Here is a 23,794-nt window from a genome sequence, read left to right as displayed (position 1 = left end):
CCAGAAATATGTCTGTACAGGTCCACGCTTTCATATTTCCCCATTTCTGACTAAAATTCGTCGGTATAGGTCCACGTTTCGATTAACACCCATAGAACGGTACCTTCCGATTTTCGTAATACTGAAGATTGTGACGTCAATATCCAACCGAAATGGCTGAAATTGGTTATTTCGTCTTCCAAGAGTTATAAAATATTCCAGAAGAGTATTATCAGTATAGGTCCACGTCTTCCTATATCCCCATAGAAGCGTACTTCTTGATTTTCGGTATTTTTTAAGTTTTAGCCACATTCTCTTACCGAAATATAGGAAATTTGGTATTTAGTCTTCTTTGAGCCTAAAAACTGTCCGTCAGAAATTTGTCGGTATATATCGACGTTTTGAAATAGCCCCCATAGAATGGTGCCTCACATTGTTTTACCGAAATTGCTGCAATTTTCATACACGAAAGGAAACTAATTATTCCATTTTACTTCAATACAACTTGTGGTGGAGGGTATAACAAGTTCGGCCCAGCCGAACTTAACGCCGTTCTTACTTGTTTTATTTCAAATGAAATGAAAAAAATCTGCCACAAAGTTACGTAGTTTTCTCGGAAAAAAATTATGAAAAATGGCTTTTATTGAGCTTTACAACTGGGTGTCTCCTTTTAAGGCTAAGCAAACTAAAATGTTGGCTTACAACCAGTTGGAAACTTGGTCATGAATTGCTTATAATTTTTATTGCATGTAGTCCTTGTGATTGTATTGCCCTTTCATTTTCACATATTTTGAAATCTTAAAGATTTTCTCACGAGGGAGAATTCCGTTCAGAATATACTCGTGCAAAAAAATGGAAAACCGACAAATACTTTCTAAATTTGCTACGAATGCCCTTTCTAATGAATATGTAAGGAAAAACTAACACATTAGCCTATATAGGCCAAAATATAGGAAAAAATTAAAAAAATTGTGCACATTTTATTAATTTTTAGTGGTATAGGAATTCACTCTGAGAGTCGACCCGGAGTCGGAGTCGGAGCCGGAGTCGTGAAAAACTTGTCTGGAGTCGGAGTCGAGCCAAAAATACCCCGACTACGAAACCCTGTCACAAACATCCCAAATGGGACAAGAGAGACTTTTCTCATATCAGTGAGTTCACCCCGATTCATATTAGCTCAATGATATGGGACCTACAGTTTATCGCCGAGTCCGAACGGCGTGTCTTAAGACACCACTTGTATAGAAGTTTTATGTATGGCCCAAACATATTTAAATACCCTTGTTAACCAGTTATTGTTACAATTAAGAAAAATCCAATGGTGCTTTAAATTGCTTAAAATTGTTCCCTGTATTAAGTTGAGTGTTAACGTTTATTTCCAGGAGGCAGTGTGTTAGGATCTTCTGGTGGAGGTCATCATGGCAATCATGTTGGTCATCATAGTTCAGCAGCATCAGCCCTACTTGTCGTTCCTCAGCCGATTAATGCAACAAAAATTGGTGCCTCTTTAGGTGGAGGTACGGCTGGTACGGGTCGTAAATATCAATGTAAAATGTGTCCTCAGGTAAGTCGATTATTGAAATATGTATTTATTAATAGTAAAACATTTTTGGTAACATGTTACATTAAATCAACGGAGAGTACCAATTTTGAGTATTAGAATGTAAGTTTACTTTGTTGTAATATGTAATTTACCATAACTAGACTCAGTAATTTTAAGAATATTTTGGTATAAAGTGACAATTTGCAGTAATGAAGGAAAATGCACTGAACAAAAACAACACCCTTTTTTAGGGGTGTGGATATAAAGGATAATACAACAATTACTACTCGGAGACAATTTCTTGCAATTACATTTACATTACATAACACACACGTATACATACATCAACAGGTTTAGTGAAATGTGTGTAGTAGTTAAAACAAAACTTATAAGCAGATTCTGATTACAAAGCAAATGACAAGCCAGTAAGTACCACTAATACACACACACATACTTTAATGAAACACGTACAAATTTTCCAAAACATATACATAAGCCATATATTTACGCATAGACATATAGGCGTATATACACATAATCATTGGTATAAGTATGTAAACTATATGTATGCACGTATGTACATATGTATATGTGCGTGTATATGAATATACCAAAAACGTTCACCCTTCCGTCCTCTTCCACCAATCAACAAAAGAAGGACGTAAAAATTAGAAAAATAAAAATTCTTCACCAATACGATACGAGTTCATCAGCATTTACCCACACGCACGAACACATACATACACTCCATTGGTAAATGAATATGGTCCTAGTAACAACAAACATAGAGTTAAATACATGAAATTTACATACATCCATGTTTATACGTATGTACATACATTCATACATTATGACCACACACGCACACATAGATCAAACAGCACACTTACTAAGCTCCAATATGCAACGTCGTCTATCTCCATACATGGAGAATAGTTAAAGCAATAGACCACCAGTACCTACAACCAACAACAAAAAGCGGGGGTAAGTACGTCAAAGTGCTAAAAACAATTTTAACCAAATCACAATAAGGTGTTGAAACAGTGGCGTGATATTTTAATTAAAAATATACATCTGTAGAAATACATCTGTAAAATTTGCATTGTATTGAAGTTGACTAAATATTGAAATTTTACATGATAATTACCGAAACATTCAATACATCAAATAATAGTGACCCGTTAATAAATGATGACTATTGAGAGAAATGGTGGCAGAAAAAAATTCTCAATGGACAGCTGCAGACAGCATATAGAAGTTTGGGAAAGGAAAGTTCAAAGAGGACACAAAGGGAAAATCGTACATATCGGAACTGGAAAGGATCGATGGAGTCATCACCCATCGATTAGAATGGAGAAATACAAAAAACCATGAAGAAAAAAGGCGAGAAATAACATGAAGAACGATGCTGGAACAGAGAAGAGGAAAAGGATCGCCTTACATCAGGAATATGAGAGGTTAAAATAATAAAGACCATCATGAATGACGATTGAATTTTTCAGATAACCAAAAAGGCAACAAACTCAAAATTTACCAGCTCCTTAGGAGTTGCAGTCAAATTTTTGCATCTGTCATCTTTTCTTGCGAGATTGAATTAAAATTAGTGGTACGAGGACTGCACGAAAACTACACCGCGTGTTGCCAGGCGCCATTTGAATTTTGTATGGAAAGTTTGACAGTTTTAAGCCTAAACGTACTCAGGACAGCTTGTCATACGACCATGTGTTGGGCTGTTAACAGTGACTTCAAAAAATCACTGTGCAAAAAAAATGGAATTTACTTGTGAACATTTTCGTCCGAACATTTTTCACAATTTTCGATGTGGATAATCCCGGCAAGAGTTTATCGATCAAATTAAATCTTTGTATGTCGAGAAAGGGCCATCCTATAGCACTATGAAAAACTGGTTTAATGAATTCAATCGTGGCCCACACTCGCCAAAAACCAAGGTCGTGTGGGTCATGCAAAAGCGGCCGTTGTGCCAGAAAACAATTAAGCCGTGCGTGAACGGTTAATGCAACATCCCACTTGTATGGAAAGGAGTGCCAACAATAGTTCTAATCGAGCTACGGCCTCGAAATTAAACATTGGTTTATAACGAGGCAAAGAGATAGAAAAACAAGTAAAAAAAGTATCAGTCGGCTTTGCCGACAGAGATATAATATACCCTCAGCCTATGTCTGGGATCTTTTTAGAATTGTGTGGCCCTTTTTGGACATTTGAACTTGCCGACAAAATTGTGTTGATTAGGGCTGAAGTTAAAAAGTGTTGCGGAGGAGGTACTTGAAGGAATGGTCCGACAGATTCCATTATGGAAGTGGATCTTATTTAGGGAGTCATATCTTTTCAATAGTTATCGCGCCCACTATTCATTTCTGTGGGTCATCGTATAATTTTTGGACCAGTATGCCAGGAAACATGGACTTGTCCACGGAAAACATAATATCGTTCTAAATAGGACCACATCGAACATCATCGGTATATATTTGTGGAAGAGGTACCCTAAGAAGAGTACCTAAATGAGATATTTTATATTTGGACAAAATATTAGAAGATCCAAAGTTTGGATCAAATTGGTTTATCGGTTCGGGAGTTATCGTGCTCTCCAGCCACTACATATGTTGCCATAGGTGTTTTTTACCCTTTTTGGGCTGTTTCATAAAGAAGTATGGACTTGCCTCTGAAAAAATCTTTTTCCGCCGTAATTGATGAAGCAAATTCAAGTTGCCTCAACAAAAATCAAAGTGATTAGAGAGAGAACTTATCCGAAATTTTGTGTGGGAGGTATCCGAAGGAGTGGACAAATATAGTCCATATTCAAACCTGATCTATATCTGATAAATATATTTGGATGAGTAAAGTATGGTCCAAATATGTCACTCCCTTCAAGAGTTATCGTGGCCACAATTTGTCCGAAAATTTTTGAACTTTTGTGGGGATGCTACCTGAAGGAGTGGACCGATAAGGCTCGTCTTCGAACTTAAACTTAGTTTCAACAAAATATTACAAAGGCCAAATTTTGGAGCGAATCGGCAAATCCTTTTGAGAGTTATCTTGCGCTCCAACCACTGTACACGGTGTCATAGGGGCTTTTTGTAACTTTCAGGCTATTTTCTCAGGTAGTATGGACCTGCTCCTGATGAAACCTGTACCGTCGTATGGGGGGCAGTGAATACATGTTGCTACAGCAAAAATCAAAGCGATTCGAGAGCAGCTCCTAAACTGAACTTTTCCGAAATTTTATGTGGGCGGTACCCGAAGGAATGGACCGATTGAGCCCATATTGAAACTTTATTTAAGCCTGGTAGAAATTTCACGATGTGCAAAGTATGAACCAAATCGATTAGTCCCTTCAAGAGTTATCGTGCGCACAAATTTTCCTAACATTTTCGAACTTTTGTGGGGGAGGTCCCGATAGGAGTGGACCGATATAACCCATTTTCGAACTTAAACTAAGTTTGGACAAAATATCGCGAAAGCCAAATTTTGGACTGAATCGGTTTATCCGTTCGAGAGTTATCGTGCGCTCCAGCCAGCCAGACAGACGGACGGACATGGCTAAATCAACTCCAAATTGTCTGAAACGGATTTCGTCCAAATATACTTGGGGTCTAAAACCATTATTTCAATGAGGCACATTTTGCCCGTATGAAAATGTATACATATACCCTCGTTAGCATAAATGCTGAGGGTATAAAAATTAGTGGATGTAGGTCCACATTTAAGTATAGCCCCTATATAAAGGCACCGCCCGATGTTTGGCATTTTGACGAATTTAGAACAATTTTCCAACCAATTTGGTTGAAATATTGCATTTTAAATTCTGAGTAAACAAACTACATCCCCGCAAAAAATTTTCAATATAGGTCCACTTTCAGGTACTGCTTCCACATAAAGGTACCGCCCGATTTTCGATATTTTGACGATTTTGGCTTAATTTTTCAACCGATTTAGTTGTAATTTTGCATTTAGAGTTCTGAGTGAACAAAATACCTCCTTGCAAAAAAGTTCAATATACATAAGTCTACCTCCTGATTTTCGGAATTTTGAACTACTTGTGCAAATTTTCCAACTGATTTGGCTGTAATTTTAGATTTTGAGTTCTCAGTACATAAATTACCTCCATGCAAAAATGTTGAATATGGGTCCAAGTTTAGGTATAGCTCCCATATAAAAGTACCTCCCAATTTTCGGAATTTTGACGATTTTACAGGCGAGGCATAAGGGGAATAACTTACCGGGGGCAAAATGGGGTCAGCTAGATTCTTTTTTATCGTAAACTGGAGACTTTCCCCTATATTTTACAAAAAATATGCAGTCTCCCTAATACTCCAACATTAGTAAAACTCAACATAAATTTGTAGTACTGATATTAAAAATACCAGTAGTGCGATTCTCTAACACATTTTTTGATTTTACCGATTTTTGTCGGTAACTCAAAAAATGTGTTAGAGAATCGCAATACAGAAAAAGTCATTTACAAAGAATTTATTTTTAAGGAAGTTAAAAAACGATTTATGAATACTTTTTTTCGTAAAAACTTTGTCAATACCATGAACTGAGGGTTTCATTCTGAAAAATTTATATTTACCTCTTCAATTTTGTATAATTTCACTCACAAGCTGCGAAGGCTTTGCGGAGCTATTTTACGTTTTTAAGGCACCACATACAACTTTCAACTTCTTCGGCTTAACTTGACATATTACCGCTGTAAATTGGCAAAAATAACACTTGATATTAAAAATTTGATGTGCTTAGAAAATATTTATTTTAATCGCAATCCAAGTTGTTGCCATACATTTTTCAATTTTTGTCCACGGGCGGAACCACAGTGAGAGAGAGGCATCCTTGGGATTGGATTTTTCTCGTTAAATTCGGCAAAATTAGGCAATTGCTCAAAAACAGGCACTCATTGAAGGACGTTCGTAGAAAATAGTTTTGGTCCTAATTTATTTAGTACATATTCCCATGTTAAAGATAGCCATATGTAGAGCGTAATGTAGAGTGGCATCTGCTTACTATTATATTCGTTGAAGATTTGGTCTAGGCCAACCAGCATGCTATTCAAGGAGCAGCATCATCCTAAATTTATTCACTATTGTGTGTAACTTCTCCCTGGATGATTTTGTTGTCCGACTAAGAAATCCCTCTAAAGGATGGGTCGAAATTGAGATTCCCCAAATTTCTTGAATTTCCCACTCGAACTTTCTGAAGGCAAATCACTTTTTACTCATTATGGCAAATACTTTTCCTCTAATACAAATACCAAATATTATCATCCGAAAATCAGTAACCATTTATACCTAAAAAATAGTTTGTGTTAGGGTACATGTTGGTTAAAATTGTGTCCTCGGTACGTGCACAAAAGTTAGAGTATTGAAGGCTTTAGGAAAACCAATCCATCCATCCCGACACACATACATATACACAAATGTATCTACATAGATATGCATGCATTCACTTACAGTTATCACGCACAAACGCATATAGCAAAGCAACCACATCCAACATTTGCATATTCGCATGAAGATAATTTTGAAAGAGAGTTTTTATTCGGATGACTAACCTCCCAAAGCAAGGCAAAAACCGAACTACGTCGACGAGCTTTGTACACACATAAACATTTGATGAAAGTTTGTGTATACGAAATTGTAGGCGTACATGTGAGTGAAGGTTCCGGGGGTACACGTGTGTACGTACGTACGTGTGCGGGTGTGTAAAAATGTGTGGGTAATTAAAAATAAGACAACAGCAACACCAACAAACAGGCAATGGCATCACTTTTTGAAACTATGGTGTGTTGCGGCTAGAAATTTGTTGTGGTACCAAAACGGATGGACGGACGTACGGGCGAACGTTGTATGGTTAGTGAGAGAACATAGGGATTATTTTTGGGTACGATTTTTCTCCATTATTTTTGTATGTCATCATCATCATCACCGTGGTCGTTGTTGTAGTCTCTCGTTTTTATGTTCCCTCAACATCATCAGCCTGGTTGTCATCCTCGTCCATGTCCTACCACTGGAAAGTAGTTTGGTTGGCTAGAACCAACCAAAAAATGGCTGCAAAGAAAGCAACAAAAACAAAAACCATATGCAAAAGGATGCTTGATGTGGCTGATGTTGAAGTAACATTGCCGTTAGGTATGACAGCCAGGAAAGATGGGATGGTAGGCTTTGCTATGCCATCAAAGCCATAGAAAAGGCGTGTAAAGGAGTCAAGTTGTAGGTGTGTGTGTCTGTGCGCGCCTGGCTACAAATAGATTCAATGCGTGTATTAAACAAGCAACATGGATAACCTAACGAAATAGACATGAATTTCTACTCCATCAAAGAATAGAGACTTTTTCCGGAATAATAAAGAAACAAAAAACCCGTTAAATGAAATTCTTGAATTTTCCAAAAGGGAATTCAGAAAATGTCATTGTTTATAACCGGGAAAAAGAGAAGTAATTTTTACTCTAAAGGCGAATATCACTCTGTGCAACACGAAAATTATTAACCATATTCTGACACCGCAGTGTGATAGAACACCAAAAATGAGAAGACACATGTCTCGTCGTTTTTCCCTATCTCATAAACTTTCGGGGTTATAGGCCTCCAAAGATTTGAGGCTTTGATGTAGAAAGAGTCATTTAGTCAGGACTATATCTTCCAAACCGTTAGGAAATTTGAATTTATCTCGGAGTCAAAGTTGTAGCTATTGTCTTAAAGAACAAAAATTGTGAACATATATAATCCATCAAGCTTCATCTGCAAGGTTAAAATCGCCATGGTCACATTTCTTTTAAAATTTTTTCTCAAGTTTTGTTATAAAGCTATCAAACCGATCAAATTTGAAGCAAACAACCAACTACAAAAATGTACCTCAGATCTCAATAAACATCTTTCTGGAATATTAGAATCCTGAAGGAACAGGTCTTAATGGTCAAAATAGCAAAACAATTGCGATTTTTATCCTCTTTTCTCGCGAACTTTTTAACCGCGAAAGTGGATGAGATAGGGAAAAACGGCGAGACACGTGTCTTCTCATTTTTGGTGTTCTATCACACTGTGGAGTCAGAATATGGTTAATAAAACATGACTCAAAAAATTACACACAGTGTCATTTAATATTAAATTTTATTATTTTCTCTTTGGACTTGAGCTGAATGATCGAAGTTTTTTGCATATGAAAATGGAAAGCAGAAGAGAATCTAACATATTCGCATAATTTGGTGGTTGTTTGGTATCACTTCTGCTTTCCTTTCTCATATACAAACGAAAAAATAATAAAATTATATATTTTTTAATGTTTTATAAGTTGCTTTAGAATAATAATATTTAATTAATATTTTGATGATTAATAACCCTGACGAAGAATGGGTGTGAAACCATCGTGTAGTATCAGTGTTTTGTAAAGTGATATTTTTATTTGACGAGATATGGCTTTGTTTTTAAAGGCTATTCGGGTGACAATAAGGTTAGATTTTTTTTAAGATTTTTAGAAGCGCCCAAAAGCGACAACTTTTTTAAAGATTTTTAAAGCAACCGAATAGGACAATAGGCGTATATTTTTAAGATTTTTAGAAGCAACCATAGAAGACAGTAGACGTGGATTTATTAATGATTTTTAGATGCAACCAAAGTACAAAATAAGCGTGGATTTTTTTAAGATTTTAACAAGCAGGCAAAGATTTAAGGTTTTTACAAGCAGCCAAGAGCGAAAATGAGTGTTGATTTGTTTTAAAGATTTTTAGAAGCAGCCTCTAAAGTGGCTTATTAAAGTTTTTTTTAAGCCTCCAAAAAGGACAATGGGCGTGGATTTTCAAAAAAATTTTTGAAGCAAAAAAAAAGAGTGGATTTTGAAAGATTTTTGAAGCAAACAAAAAAGACAATAGGCGTGGATTTTTAAAAAAATTTTGAAGCAAACAGAAAATTCAATAAGCGTAGGGTTTTAAAGATTTTTTAAGCCGTCAAAGAGGACACTATGCGTGGATTTTTTAACATTTTTTAAGTAAACAAAGAGGACAATAGGTGTCGATTAACGATTTTTTCAGCAAACAGCCAAAGAGGACAATAGGCGTGGATTTTTGAAAGACTTTTTAAGCAGCCAAAGGGTACAATAGGCTTGGATTCTTTAAAAGATGTTTTTAAGCAACCAAAAAGGACAATAGGCGTGGATTTGTTAAAGCTTTTTTAGGAAACCAAAGAGGATAATAGTCGTGGATGTTTTAAATATTTTTTAAGCAACCAAAGAGGACAATAGCAGTGGATTTTTTAAAAATATGTTATTTTTGGAAGTGACCCTAGAGGACACTAGGTTTGAATTTTGTTAAGATTCGTGGAGAACAATAGGTTTGGATTTTGTTAAAATTCACGGAGAATAATAGGCTTGGATTTTGTTAAGATTTTTTCCAGCAACCAAGGAGGATAATGGGCGTGGATTTTTTAAAGGTTCTTAGCAGCAACCAAAAAGGACAATAGGTTAGGATTTTGTGAAGATTTTTATTTTTAAATTTCGCAACTGATTTTGTTTGTTGTGTTTTGTGTCGTGCCAAGGTAGATGAAAAGCCTCAAAATTATAGATACCAACGTCTACACTTGGTTACACATTGAGCGTCGATTCCATTAACTTGCAGCTTCTTTTTCGAAAACACCCCAAGCACTGCCTTATCTGCTTGCGCCTGAACCCAGGCTTCGGAAGTATACATTAGCACGGGTAGTATCAGTGTTTTGTAAAGAGTTGTTTTTGTTTGAGGAGATGTGGCTTTGTCTTTAAACTGCTTACATAAGCCAAACTAGAATCTCTTGGCCAATACAATTCTTCTTATTACACACATTATGTTGTTTGTCGAAAACACACCAAGCACTGCCTTATCTGCTTGCGCCTGAACCCAGGCTACGGAAGTATACATTAGCACGGGTAGTATCAGTGTTTTGTAAAGAGTTGTTTTTGTTTGAGGAGATGTGGCTTTGTCTTTAAACTGCTTACATAAGCCAAACTAGAATCTCTTGGCCAATACAATTCTTCTTATTACACACATTATGTTGTTTGTCGTGTTTGTGGCCGTGCCGGGGTAGACTAAGTCTTTTACTACCTCACCCTTCGCTTCCGCACTTTTTCCGAGTTCTATGGACACATTTCGCATCGATACTATCGTCAGCATATGCAAGTAACATGTGGCTATCGGTGTAAATTGTGCCATTTCTTTTAGCATCTGCATTTCGTATGACCTTATCCAGCAGAATATGGAATGTTGAATAAGTCACGCGAAAGGCTGTCTCCTTGTCTGAAACCTCTTTTGGTACTGAACTCTTCGGAGAGGTTCTTTTCTATTTTAAAAGAGGACCGAGTGTAAGTTATTGTCATTTTACAAAGCCGAATATGCTTTGCAGGGATACCAAATTCAGACATGGCTAGTAGTACCTTTGGAATATCTTTGAATTATTTCGTTGACTATGGGCTTTAGTCGTTCGCTCATTGTCCCTGACACTATTTTATAAGCAATAGTAGTTATAACAAACAGCTTATGTCTCTTCTTGTGGACGGGACACAGAATGCTCAGGTTCCAATCATCGGGTACGCGTTCTTCCTGCCAGATGGTGCTAACTAGCTGATGCATACACCTTATCAGCGTGTCGCCTCCGGATTTAAACAGCTCGGCTGGTATGCCATCGGCTCCTGCCGCCCTATTATTAATTAGACAGTTACTTGCTGTATTTACCTCAATTCGACCGGGCGGTACACATTCAATACAATTTTCTGGGATATCATTATCGTCTTCGCTAGTATTGGATACCAACAGTTTGGAAAAATGCTCTTTCCGTATTCTGGCGCATCTTCTCTACAGGAAAATGCGCCTGTACCAATGCCATTTGATAATTCACTTTTTGGTAGAATTTTCGGACTTCATTCTGGCTCCTGTAAATTTCGATTTTTTACACTCGCGCTTTTCCATTTCTCTTTTTTCCTGCGGAAACACGTTTTTCTTCTCCCCTTTTCCCGCGATACCTCTCCCGTGCAGCATATGCAGCATTCTTTTCTTCGGTAGCAGCACTGCACTCCTGGTCAAACCATGGATTTCTTGGCGAAGGACTCTGGTATCCAAGAATGGATTTTGCTGCTGTTTGTATGGAGTGGGCAATACTTCGTCACTGTGCTTATAAGTTATCGACACAAGGATTATTTTCATTAAGTAATTTTGCCAGTTGAGTGTAATATGCTGTGGCTACCTGTTGTGATTGCAGCTTACCTTTGTCTAACTTCCGTGGTGTGTCTGTTTGTTCTTTAATCGGGTACGTACTATTGCTCAGAGTCGACGTTTGCTTAACGGAATGATCCTCATCAATTTGTTTTTTAGTTTTGTGGTCTGGTGACAACCAGGTAACCTTGTGAATATGGAGATGGTATCGCTAACTACCATGTTTTTGCCCGCTGCGGAGTCTATCAGCCTCATTCAGATGAATCGAAAATTAATTTGACCAAGAGTGATAGTTAAACAATGGGTAAGACGCCAATAACACAATGGTGGTTGTTATAGGCGTTTAACCCTATAAAATTAGTAAACAAGTGCTTGATATTGTTTCGTTATAAAAATAAAATCTCCTGGCATTCTTTTTTCATTTGCCAAAAATCTTCTGATAATTCAGCTCATCTGGTAAGAGAAAAACAGCAAAAATATAAATATTTTCTCCATTGATCAGCATTCACTATATGTTGTGGCAACAAACTTACAAAACAGTTCACGAAGTGCTCGAATTTCCTTTAATATTTTGTTATTATGTATTTCCTAGCATATATATGTATTTGGACCAAATACGATACAACATTCAAGGAAATACACAACGAAACCAATAGAATTAAGCCAACATATGTATACATTAATATTTTCATGGTAGTATGCCTGTCAAAATATTAGTGTCTGGTCATAGAACAAAGCTGCAAGCAAAAGTTTATCTCTACCTCCCCTGAAAACAAAATTCAAACTGCATGCTTTGAAATGTTCCAAACAAACCCTTACATGTAACGAGAGGAAAAATCTCTTTGTAATGTCTCCATTGAAAATTACACAAAGCCAAGAAAGTTTTAACAGTTTCCATTTTGTTAGGCACATAACCTTAACACTCGTTAACATCAATGTCTAGGCAGGCACTATTACATAAATATATACATATCTACCACTACTAAATACTGAATCTACCAGACAACCACAACAGCAACAAAAATACAAAACATTCAAAATGAAAATTCAGACAGTCCATATTTTTCATTTACACCCACATTGTAGTGTACATAGTGGGTTTGAACAATTTTCCTTCTCAGTGAATGAAGAATTTCCTCAACTTTGTTTCAACCCTGCTCTGCTCAAGACCTTTCTACAAAATGATGGCAAACGAATATTTGGTAGAATTTCCAAACTTTTGATGGTATTGCAAAAATTTATTTTAATTGGTTGATTTGAATTTGTTGTGGGAATTGTTAGTTTAGTGACAAAGTGTAAAACGATTAGTTTGTTTGATATTCAATGATGCGTATAATTAATATCAATTGTAAAATGAAAAGGGCGTATACGCTTGATTTAGCTTATCAATCAATCATACGTTACGCTGCAAGGTATTTAATGAGGAGTTAGAATTTTTACATGAACTATAAAATAGTAAAAGTCAAACAGTACACAAAGTAAGTTTCTAAATTTCGGAAACCTTTCGTAAAGATAACCCAAAATATATTGAGTCTGTGCAGATTATAAAAGATGATTACAAGAAGCAATAAGAAATTATTACCCATAAGGCCATTATTAGACTGATTATGTATAACATTAGGTTTAATGGTATGTATATGGAATGTATAAGTTTTACACGCCTGCAATTCTAAGAAATTGGACACTTGGTACTTTTCTTCTGTTTGAAAGGTGGGCATCCTAACCATTTTATATTGTGTTTATTATATATTTATAATAAAATTGTATGTGGGTAACAAACCGTATATTCTGAAACATCAATATTTTTGAACAGTTTAGTAAGTTGGACAGAAGTTATAAAAAATGGGCAAGTCACTTTCTCTTGAAATAAATAGAATACAGAAATAGAGTTAATTCAAAATAGAAAAATAATCAGCGAATCAGATTCATTTTTCCTGATTAACATTACGTAAAATTTGAACGGTTAGAGATATTTCAATATTTTTTTGTCGTCAGGCGACATTTAATGCTTTGCATTCATTGAAATTCCATCAAGATTGCTCCAGCTGTTCCCTATCAAAAAATTGTCGACAGAGAACCATGGTTGGTACTAAACAAAAACCTTGACACGTACTACTGTCAACATATATTACACCGTCCGACAATTTTCAAACAAATGTGTTACACATGAAGCGGACTATATACGGCTGAGACTATAGAGTTCGTATGTTGAGATCTAGAGAACATTTTTGTATTTGGTTGTTTGATTCAATTTTGATCAATTTTGAGGGCCCATAACCAGAGATGGCCTGCCGGAAACTGTGACGTATATGACATACATTTCCGACGTATAATGCATACGTCAGAAACGCCGTAAACCTACCCAAAACACATAGGTTTACGACAGAATTAAAACATTTATAATTTCAACAATATTTATTTTTAATCCAATTCAATAACACTTTAGCTTTTCTTGAGAACTTATTTTATTTCAACAAAAAGAACAACAAATTTAAGAGATATTAATTTAATTGATTTTGCTACCATTGAAAGTGTCTTTTATTCATTGAAATAGAAAACGTTCACATGATATGGCAGATAAGGTTTGAATTGGTCTGTATCGTTCAAGGCGTTGAACGAAAATGGAATCGTTAAATGTCAAACTTTTTGAATATTCTTGTAAAATAATTGAATATATGTTTGTTAATTTTAATATTCATATGTATAAGACACAATACATTTATAACAACCGGTGGGAATTATTTTACAAATATTCATATTAAATAAATGTCCAATTTGTTGTACAACCACACGCAGAGAAAAAATATTTTTCGCTTTTGTTGGAACAAAAATATCTGTTTTGGTTCCAAAAATGTATTTGTTTTGTTCAAACATTATAATCCAAATCCAAAAATACCATCTTTTGTTCCAAACATAGAAAACAAAAACAACTTTCGAATTTCTGCAATATTGTAAAAATCGTTAACAATACCGATTGTAGGAACTATCATAATCTAATTTTGTTTACAAAAAGTATTGTCAACCCAGAAAACCAGCACAGACATTTTAGATTTGAGTGTATATACTTCTCATATACACTTTTCACATAACTTAGATATAAATGTCGCGTATAATATTGCAATCATTGATGAACACAATACATGGTTTGCTGCATTGGCTGACAACAAAGAGAAACAAAAAGCCACAAGCACCCACCCACCACAACATAAGGAATAATCAAACACCATAACAAACTCCGGTATAACACCAAACCTCAAAGCACAATGAAGATAGAAGAATGAAACAAAACAGAAATAAATAAAAACAAGAGTCTCATTGTTGATATAATAATAATAATTGTTCCACAAACATCCCAGGCGGGACAGGGGAGACTTCTCTCATATCAATGAGTGCACCCCGATTCATATTAGCTCAATGATATGGGACCTACTGTTTATCGCCGAGTCCGAACAGCGTGTCTAAGACACCACTTGTAGAGAAGTTTTACATGGCTGAAATACTCAGAAAACGTCACCAACACTACTGAGGGGTATTTTGCCACCGTTGAAAAGTGTTTGATGTTGACTGGCCGGGGAATCGAACCCACGACCTTAAGCGTGCAAGGCGGGCGTGCATACCATTGCACCACGGTGGTACCCATTGTTGGTATACATACACACAAAAACAAAGATGAAGGCATCATGTCATACAAACAAAACTCACCATAATTGTTTTTTGTTTCAACACGGCATCGAAGAGCGAGAGAAGAGAAAAAATTGTCGAAGAAAAGAGAGAACTATTGTTCATTTGACAAAAACTATTTTTGGATTTAACAAAACCCAATTGTTGGAATCACAATACTACATTTGGAATTTAACAATATCTTTACAATACATATTTTGCTGTTCGAATATTGTTGGAGCAATCATATTTTTTTCTCTGCGTGCACTACAATAAATTGCAACTGACAAATGCTAAACAATCTTGAATAGCAAAATATTGCCTAACAAGTGAAAAAGTATCAGTCGGCTTTGCCGAAAGAGATATACACTCAACCTTTTCCCCAATAAAGCTCGCTAATAATGCGGAGGAGGTACCTGAAGGAATGGATCGACATACTCCATTTTGGAAGTATAACTTAAAGGTTTGGGCCATTATGTCAGGAAGCATGGACTTACATAGGAAAAACATAATACCGCTATAAAAAGGAGCAAAAAGAGTAGCATCGGTTTAATTGTCCAAATGATTTTCGAACAGATCCTGAACTGTACTTAAAAAATTTTTTGAATGTTTGTGGGGGAGGAACCATAAAGAGAGGGCCTAAATGGACCATTTTCAAAGTTAAACTACAATTGGACAAAATACTAGGAGATCCAAAGCTTGTTTTGTGTGGAGTTTTTTAAGCTTGTAGACCTAAGTTATGTAAATAAAAATTCCTTTTTATTTCATTAATCCCGACGTTTCGTCAATTATTGTTAACATCTTCAGGGGATGCGCCTATTTAATTAAAAACATTTTATTACATCAATTCTTCATGATTACATTACAATAAATTGAATAAAATTTACATGTTTTCGTCAGTGCACAAAATTAAAAATTGCAAAACCTTAGTTGCAAGTTGCTTCAACCAGGGCTTCGGAGTCGAGCCATTTTCCCTTCGACTCCGACTCCAAATTTTCCTGTACTAGGACCCTATATGCTTATCTGTTGGTTTCTCTAAGGCATTTTGTAATGCAATGCAATGTAAAATTGATGTTCCGTATTGAATCTGCTGTATCTTATATCGAAAAGAAACAACAGAAAGAATTTAGAAAGTTTCAGTAGATTTTGCCGAAATATATGTACGAGTATACCCTCAGATTATCAATTTAAAACAAAAACAAGTAGAACTGACGAGTTTGATAATTTTTTTTTGGACGGACGGGTCACACAGCTTTTTCGTTTTATTTTGTCGAAATATGAAGATTGGTATGCCAAAAGGGGGGTCTACATTAATTTGTTACTTACAGATTTTACGAAAGCGAAATTTTTTTGCTGACTCATTTTAAAGTACATGTAGAATAGAATATGTCGATTGGATAAAAATTAGCTGAGATATGAGCGTTAGAAAGAGAAAATTCGTTGTGATTTGTATGTAACATCGAAGATTGAAACACGGTTTTCTCAAAGTGGCATTTTGGGATTATTATACGTATAAAAAGATTGTACTTAAGCGAGAGACTTTTTTAAAAAAATTTTGACGGATTTATGGCGAAAAAACTATGAACTTTTTTAGGTAAAATCGAAATTTTGATTTCTACAGTTCACAATTTGTTTTTGTAAAATAGATATTTTTTTAATCCTTTTCGCTTATGTAAAATTGTCAAACAGACCATCTCTGCCCATAACCGCAAAAGTGGAAGTGATAGGAAGAAACGCCGGGACACGTATCTTCTTATGTTTAGTATTCTATCATGCTGCGGTGTCAGAATATGGCTTCTTCGTATTTTTTTAATTTATTGTCCAATCGATGAAAACAGTTTACCAGTTCTTTGTAGTGGCTAAACAAGTAATCCTACAAAAATTTTTGAAAATCGGGTCAGATTTTAATATTAGCTATATAAAGGGCCCATGGAAACTTTGAGGCCCCTGTGGCACGTGTTAACATATTCCGATTGAGCTCAAACTTTGGTAATCTTAATTTTTAACAAAACAAAACATTTTAGGAGGGTGCCGCATAAAAAAATCGACATCGATTTTTTAAAACCACTCTAATGTGTAATTTTGGCTGTCGGACGGTGTTATATGTTAATACCGAGTATGTTAATTTGAACAAACAAGTAAAAAATCGCCACGTTCCGCCGGGCCGATATTTGCGTACCCTTCACCCTGAAATACTCTGAACTAAAATGTAGTAATTAGTTTCCTTTCCTGCCACAATTTAGGGCGGATAAGTTTTTCTGCCACGTATACCGCAAATTCCTCAAGTAGGTAAGGAAATGTATCTAAGCATGTCTTCAATCGGGCAGTACCTTTATATGGGGCTATAAGAAAGCATGGATCTAACTTAACAATTTTGTCAATGTCAAATTGCAAATAGTTCGATCAACATATGTAGCTCTCAAATCACCTAAAACCGGGACGTATCGTTATATGCGAGCTAAGCCCAAATGTCGACCTAGGCTATAATTTACCGTGGAGAAGTTTTGTGACTTCAGGGAACCTCAAATGTAAAATTTTTGAGTGCGAAAAATGATTTTTTTCATGAATTTTTTTTACAATAAGAAGAAGATTTTGTTTTCACCTGATAGATCAAACCTTGAGCTACTTTCGGAATTTTTTCGTTGAAAATTATTGCACATTGTTCTGACAAATGGGCGCCAACGAAACACTGTTTTTACTGAAGCAGTTTGCGGTGCCCACTGTAGCTCGAAAACGAATAAACCGATCAGCATATGTTTTTTGGGATCATTAAGATCCTAACCTTGTACTTATACGAAAAGGGATTAAAAAACATCGATTTTAAAAGAAATTTGAAATTTCGATTTAACTAAAAAATTATAGTTTTTTCGCCATAAATCCGTCAACATTTTTTAAAGTCTCCCGCTTAAGTACAAGCTTTTTATATGTATAATAATTCCACAAATGCATACGAAGATCGGATCATCCGTTTTCGAGCTACAGTGGGCACCGCATTCCAAAATGCCATTTTGAGAAAACCGCGTTTCAAACTTCGATGTTACATACAAATCACAATGAATTTCTCTTTCTAACGCCCATATCTCAGTCAATTTTTGTCCAATAGACTCGAAATTTTTGTAACATATTCTATTCTACCTGTAATTTAAAATGAACAAATACAAATTTTTCAATTTTGTAAAATTTGTAAGTGGTCATAGCCCCTTAAATCCTCAAAATACTTAAAATCGGGTGATACTATTATATGGGGGCTATAACAAAACATGGAACAATGTTGACACGTTTTGGTGAAGAACTTTTTGACCACTGGGAACTTCAAATGTCGAACTATGGATACTTACTTAGCTGGCCATGTTCAGAACATTTGTTCCATAAGCCGAACCAAGAAAAGATCTCCATTCTTCTCTATTTATTGCTTTATTGTGCCAATTCAGCATATTGTGTTTTCTGATTTCGTCTTCCACTTGTCGATTCCATCTAAACCTTGCCCTTCCAGTTCTGCGTGTACAGCCCTGGGGCAACTCGATACGTTTAACTGATGACGTTGTATAGGCTATCGATATTCATAAGACGTCGATATTCACCGACAACGCCGATTGGACCATAGATGTTTCGAAGAAAAACACACCAAGCACTGCCTTACCTGCTGGCACAAATACCCACGCTTCGGAACCATACATTAGCACGGATAATATCAGTGTTTTGAAGAGCGTTAATTTCGTTTGACAAGATGTGGCTTTATTCTTAAACTGCTTACTTAGCCCAAAGTAGCATCTGTTGACCAAATCTATTTTTCTTCTTATTTTACAACTGATGTTGTTTGTTGTGCTTATGGTGGTGCCGAGGTAGACGAAGACTTTTACTACCTCAAGGTTGTAGGTACCAAGAGTTGGTGCGAGATCTGTAAATGTATTACGTGTCGATACCATCAACTTGGTTGTATCGCCAGACCGATTTATCCAGATTCTCTTTCGACTTTTTCAAAGGTATCTTACTTACTTCTTACTTCTTTTACCTATCGACCCATGATGCCAATGTTGCCGCCATAAGCATGTAACATGTGTCTGTTCATATATACTTTCTCACTTCTTTTGACTTTCGCATCTCATACAAACTTTTCCAACAGGATGTTGAAGATGTCACACGACAGACTGTCTCCTTGTCTGAAACGTCATTTGGTAGAATGAGCTTTGCGGGAATACTTAACTCAGACATGGCTTGTAATACCTTTGAACGTATACGGCTGTCGAATGCTGCTTTAAAATCGACAAAAGATGGTAAGTGTCGATCTGCACTTCTTAGGTCTTTTCCAGGATTTGTCTCAAAGTAAATATTTGGTCTATGGTGGATTTGCCAGGTCACACTGATAAGGTCCAATTATTTCATTGACTATAGGCTCTATATATCTCAGATACTACCTTATATGCAATAGGGTGTAGACTTATGCCCATGTAATTAAGCACACAGTCTTATCATCTTTCTTGTGAACGGGATATAGGATCACGTTCCAATCGGCGGAAACGCGCTCTTCCTGCCAGATGGTGTTAGCCAGCTGATTGTACTAAGGCGGTTTTCATGGAGTCGGCAATACTTTGTCATTGTGCTGATATGTTATCGGGACGAGGAGAGCTTTCATTAAGTAATTGTGCTAGTTGAGTGGAATATGCTGTGGCTCTCTGTTGTGTTTGCAGATTACCAATGTCCAACTACCATGTTTTTTGCCGCTGCGAAGCCTATCAGCCTCATTCCATTGTTAGATGTTTAACTGTGGGAACTGAATTTCCCGAATGTTGGGCCAAAGATTTTCTCCTTCCCAATTTTGGCATTAAAATCGCTTAGAATAATTTTAATGTCATGGGCAGGACAACGGTCATACATTTTTTCTAAGCGCTCCTAAAATATAATTTGGTATGTTCGTCCTTGTCTTCAGTGGGAGCTTGATCGCAAATAAAGCTGATGTTGAAGAATTTGGTTTTTTTTTGTAGCAAGTCTTTTATTCACTGGTGTAAAACTGGAGACCAAATGTTTTAACTTCCGACTAAATACAAATTCGATAGCAAACCCATGCTTTGCGTCTTGCCAGCAATAATACAGAGCGTCACCTTTAGCTGTTGTAACGCCTTTACCAATCCATCGTATTTCCAGTGTGGCGGTTATATCGCCCTTGTACTTTTCAACTACATCTGCCAGTGAGTAAACTCCACCTTCTCTATAAAGAGTTCGAACATTCCAGGTGCAGATTCGCAAATCATGATCCTTAAAATGTTTGCGGGGGTCGTCAAATTTAGAACACATAAGAACGATAAAAACTTATACTTGGGCGTCGGATTAGTAAGCCATCCATAGGAAAAAACATCATACTATGAAAAAACAATGGAAAAGAACACCTTCCCCCTAAAGTTCAAAAATATTCAAAAACATGATAAAAAATATGATATTGTCTAAACTTAGTTTAAGTTCAAAAATTAACCATGTTTGACAACTCCTTAGGGTACCACCTTCACAACAGTTCAACATTTTTGTTTATGTGCAGTTTAAGGTTTTTCGAGGATACTTTGGACATTTTTACCGAAGGTACTCCTTGTAGTCCTGTTTACAGGGTATTTTACTTTTTGTGGACAAGTCGATGCTTCCTGGTATAATGGTCCATAAGCTCTAAATTATACGGTGACCAACTTAAATGCGCGAAGGGTGCGATATATATCGAAGGGAATGACTTCAAAAATAATACCTACTACCAAAACGGACTTTGTCGGTTCATTACTTCAGACACCTCCTCCGCAACTCTTTTAAAAATTTAATCCAAATCCATATGTTTGTCCTTTCATACGTCTAAAATTCTGAAAACCCCTAAAATTATTTTAGGGAAAAAGAGTTTAAATTCATACAGGCTGTTTTCATTGGTTTTGCTACCGACTGCATGGCTGCCCTGTATTTCGCGTTCTTATCTTCAGTAGCCTTATAACACTCCGACTTTTGGTATTTAATTCTAGATTTTGCGGCAGTTCTTCCGCACATTATAGGGACAAGGAGTGCCATCTTCTAGCATGTGGGTAAGTTAAACGGATTAGGCTTATGCTAGCTGTTGTGTTTAAAGCTTCTCGACATCCAGCTTCCAACCTGTTTTAGATCGCAGTTTTGTTGCCACATTAAGACTAGTTGGTTGCTACAAATAAATAGTCCGAATCATTCGCTCCTCGTTTCGATCGGACATCTACCACAATAGCCTTGTGTATATCGAGGTGCGTAAAAGTGGTGCTGCTCGTTACCATGTTTTTGCAGCCCCAAAATCTATCAGCTTCATTTCATGTTAACTCATGACGGCTGAACTTACCGACCGTGAGACCAAAGATATTTTCACTCCCAATTTTAGCATTAAAATCTCCTGAAACATCCTTAATATCAAGGCCATATGCTGTTTCTAGGCGATCGTTGACCATATCATTGACTAGTTCATCTTTCTCTTTGGTCGGGGAGTGTTTACATATGAGTCTGATGCTAAAGAACTTTTTATACCCGAGTAAATCTGGTGACCAGATTTTTAAATCTCCGATTTATCATAAATCAAACACCTAGCTCATGTTTCCTACAATGCAGGACGTAACCGTTAGTGATATTTACGTCGGCCCGCTTTATACTTATCAACTACATCTGCCAGTGCGCGGGTTCGGACATTCGAGATGCAGAGTTGTCCTTAAAAAGTTTTTATAGAGGTGAGTTACTAACCCGACTCCCAACCGAATTTTTTAACGTTCTTATGGGTAAACGTGGGGCAGATTTTTGCTCACTACCTTTAACGTGTGTCAAAGGCAGTTCCCCATTTGACACCACGAGGAGTTAGTGTATATTTAGAATAAAATAGGGACCAAGATAAGTCCTGAACTTAGCCATGTTAAAACCGCTCAGCACCATTGCTTGGTTAATTGGGCATAATTAGTTAACTGGGCCAAATTCGCTCATTGTGTTATATTAATTAAGAAACACCCCATAATTGGCGTTTAAGCACATCTCCGCTTAGTCAGAAACCCCGATAAATCGCAAATTACCAGGATTTTTCCATATTTGAATGCAAGGCATCTTTTAATAGTTAATATCCATAACTAAGAAAATTGTTAACAAAATTGGGTGTTGCATTGAAGGTTAACCTATGCCTCCAATAAACATGATGTCGATGGAGTCCTTACTGTCCTTACCATTGCAATACCACAATACCGATTGCTGAACAAACACTATTTACTTAAAAATGTTTTGAAGAAATAACAATGTCCCACACATAAAATTATCTTAAAATTTTTGATATTTTCTACCTCCCACCAAGATTCACACGCATATTAATTGTGCAACGCCAAAATATAGCTGGCAAATTTTTAACAACATCGTCATTGATGATCTCTTAAAGTACGGACAACATCTGTTCAGGGTGTTAAGTATCAAACGAAGGGATGAATCAGTGTGTGATGATATTCTTCTTCCCATTGAATCATGATACCCTTTTGTGAGATATGTTTATCTTGATTTTTTCGTGCAACACCTGTGGCACCTGTTATGAAACTCCAAGCGAAGCAACAAAAACAAAGAGCACACGAGAAACCATATAAGCGTAGTCGTTTAAAGTTGGCCAAAGTCTGGTGGCGCCTGCAATGTTTTGTTCTTTGTTTTCTTTTTTTCTTTACCCCTTGATTTGGGATTTTAAGTTTATACGCTTGACTGCAAAATCTCTTCAATGTGAGTGCTAAATAGGCGTTTAATAAATATTGTTATTGGTGGTAAAATCCACAAGAAAGGTTTATGTGCATAAAAAATATATCTTCCCTGTCCGTCCGACAAAGTGAGTATCATTTACTTTATACGATGTGGACATTTGGATCCTACAAAAAATGTCAACGTGTTTCTTCGTGTGTGCGTGTTTTGAGTAATTCATCCATGGCAGGGATTGTAAAGCCTTTGCTTTTGATAGGAATATTTCGCAAATTGCATTCATTCAAAGCATACGGCATGACTTATAGTATTTTGAATACTTGTCAGTCGTTTAACCTGTTAAAAGTCAAGTAACTCCTTGGTGGCAAGCGAAATACAGAATGATCCTTCGCCTCTTTATTGAGCAAAGAATGTCATTCATGGGCTGTTGAATGTGGATATTTTCATGGTAACCTCTGCTCCATCGTGTCTCTCAATTGGACACATTTTATTCCTCACCCACAATAGCAAAGGCCTTTCCCCCTCAAGACATCCTCTCTTTGGTCTTACGGTGGCAATTTACAGGATTACCTTGAAATGATTACAATATTGAGGTGAAACTCAATAAAAAAATCTCAGCTGCATTTAATTGAATTTCACGACAACTTTGACATCCTAAAGTTGCACAAAAACAAAAATGATGTATGTATGTACGCATGCAGTTTCACTCACATCAATGGCTGTCCTTTGTGGCC

At 36.3% G+C, this 23,794-nt stretch overlaps 1 protein-coding gene across 6 annotated transcripts in view; it reads left to right on the top strand.

The window, feature by feature from the left end:
- Positions 1–23,794, top strand: part of rn (rotund) — a 464,377-nt gene that overhangs the window by 243,352 nt on the left and 197,231 nt on the right. For all 6 annotated transcript variants that reach the window (XM_073987532.1, XM_073987524.1, XM_073987477.1 and 3 more), the window contains one exon: positions 1,362–1,543. In XM_073987532.1, the coding sequence (XP_073843633.1) occupies positions 1,362–1,543 (182 nt within the window). The remainder of the gene's footprint in view (positions 1–1,361; positions 1,544–23,794) is intronic.

This window comes from Musca autumnalis, unplaced genomic scaffold (assembly GCF_047663935.1).
Source record: "Musca autumnalis isolate F117 unplaced genomic scaffold, ASM4766393v1 scaffold_1, whole genome shotgun sequence".
NCBI classification, from domain to species: domain Eukaryota; kingdom Metazoa; phylum Arthropoda; class Insecta; order Diptera; family Muscidae; genus Musca; species Musca autumnalis.
The sequence above is the reverse complement of the archived record's forward strand: the minus strand, read 5'-3'. Positions and strand labels throughout refer to the sequence as shown.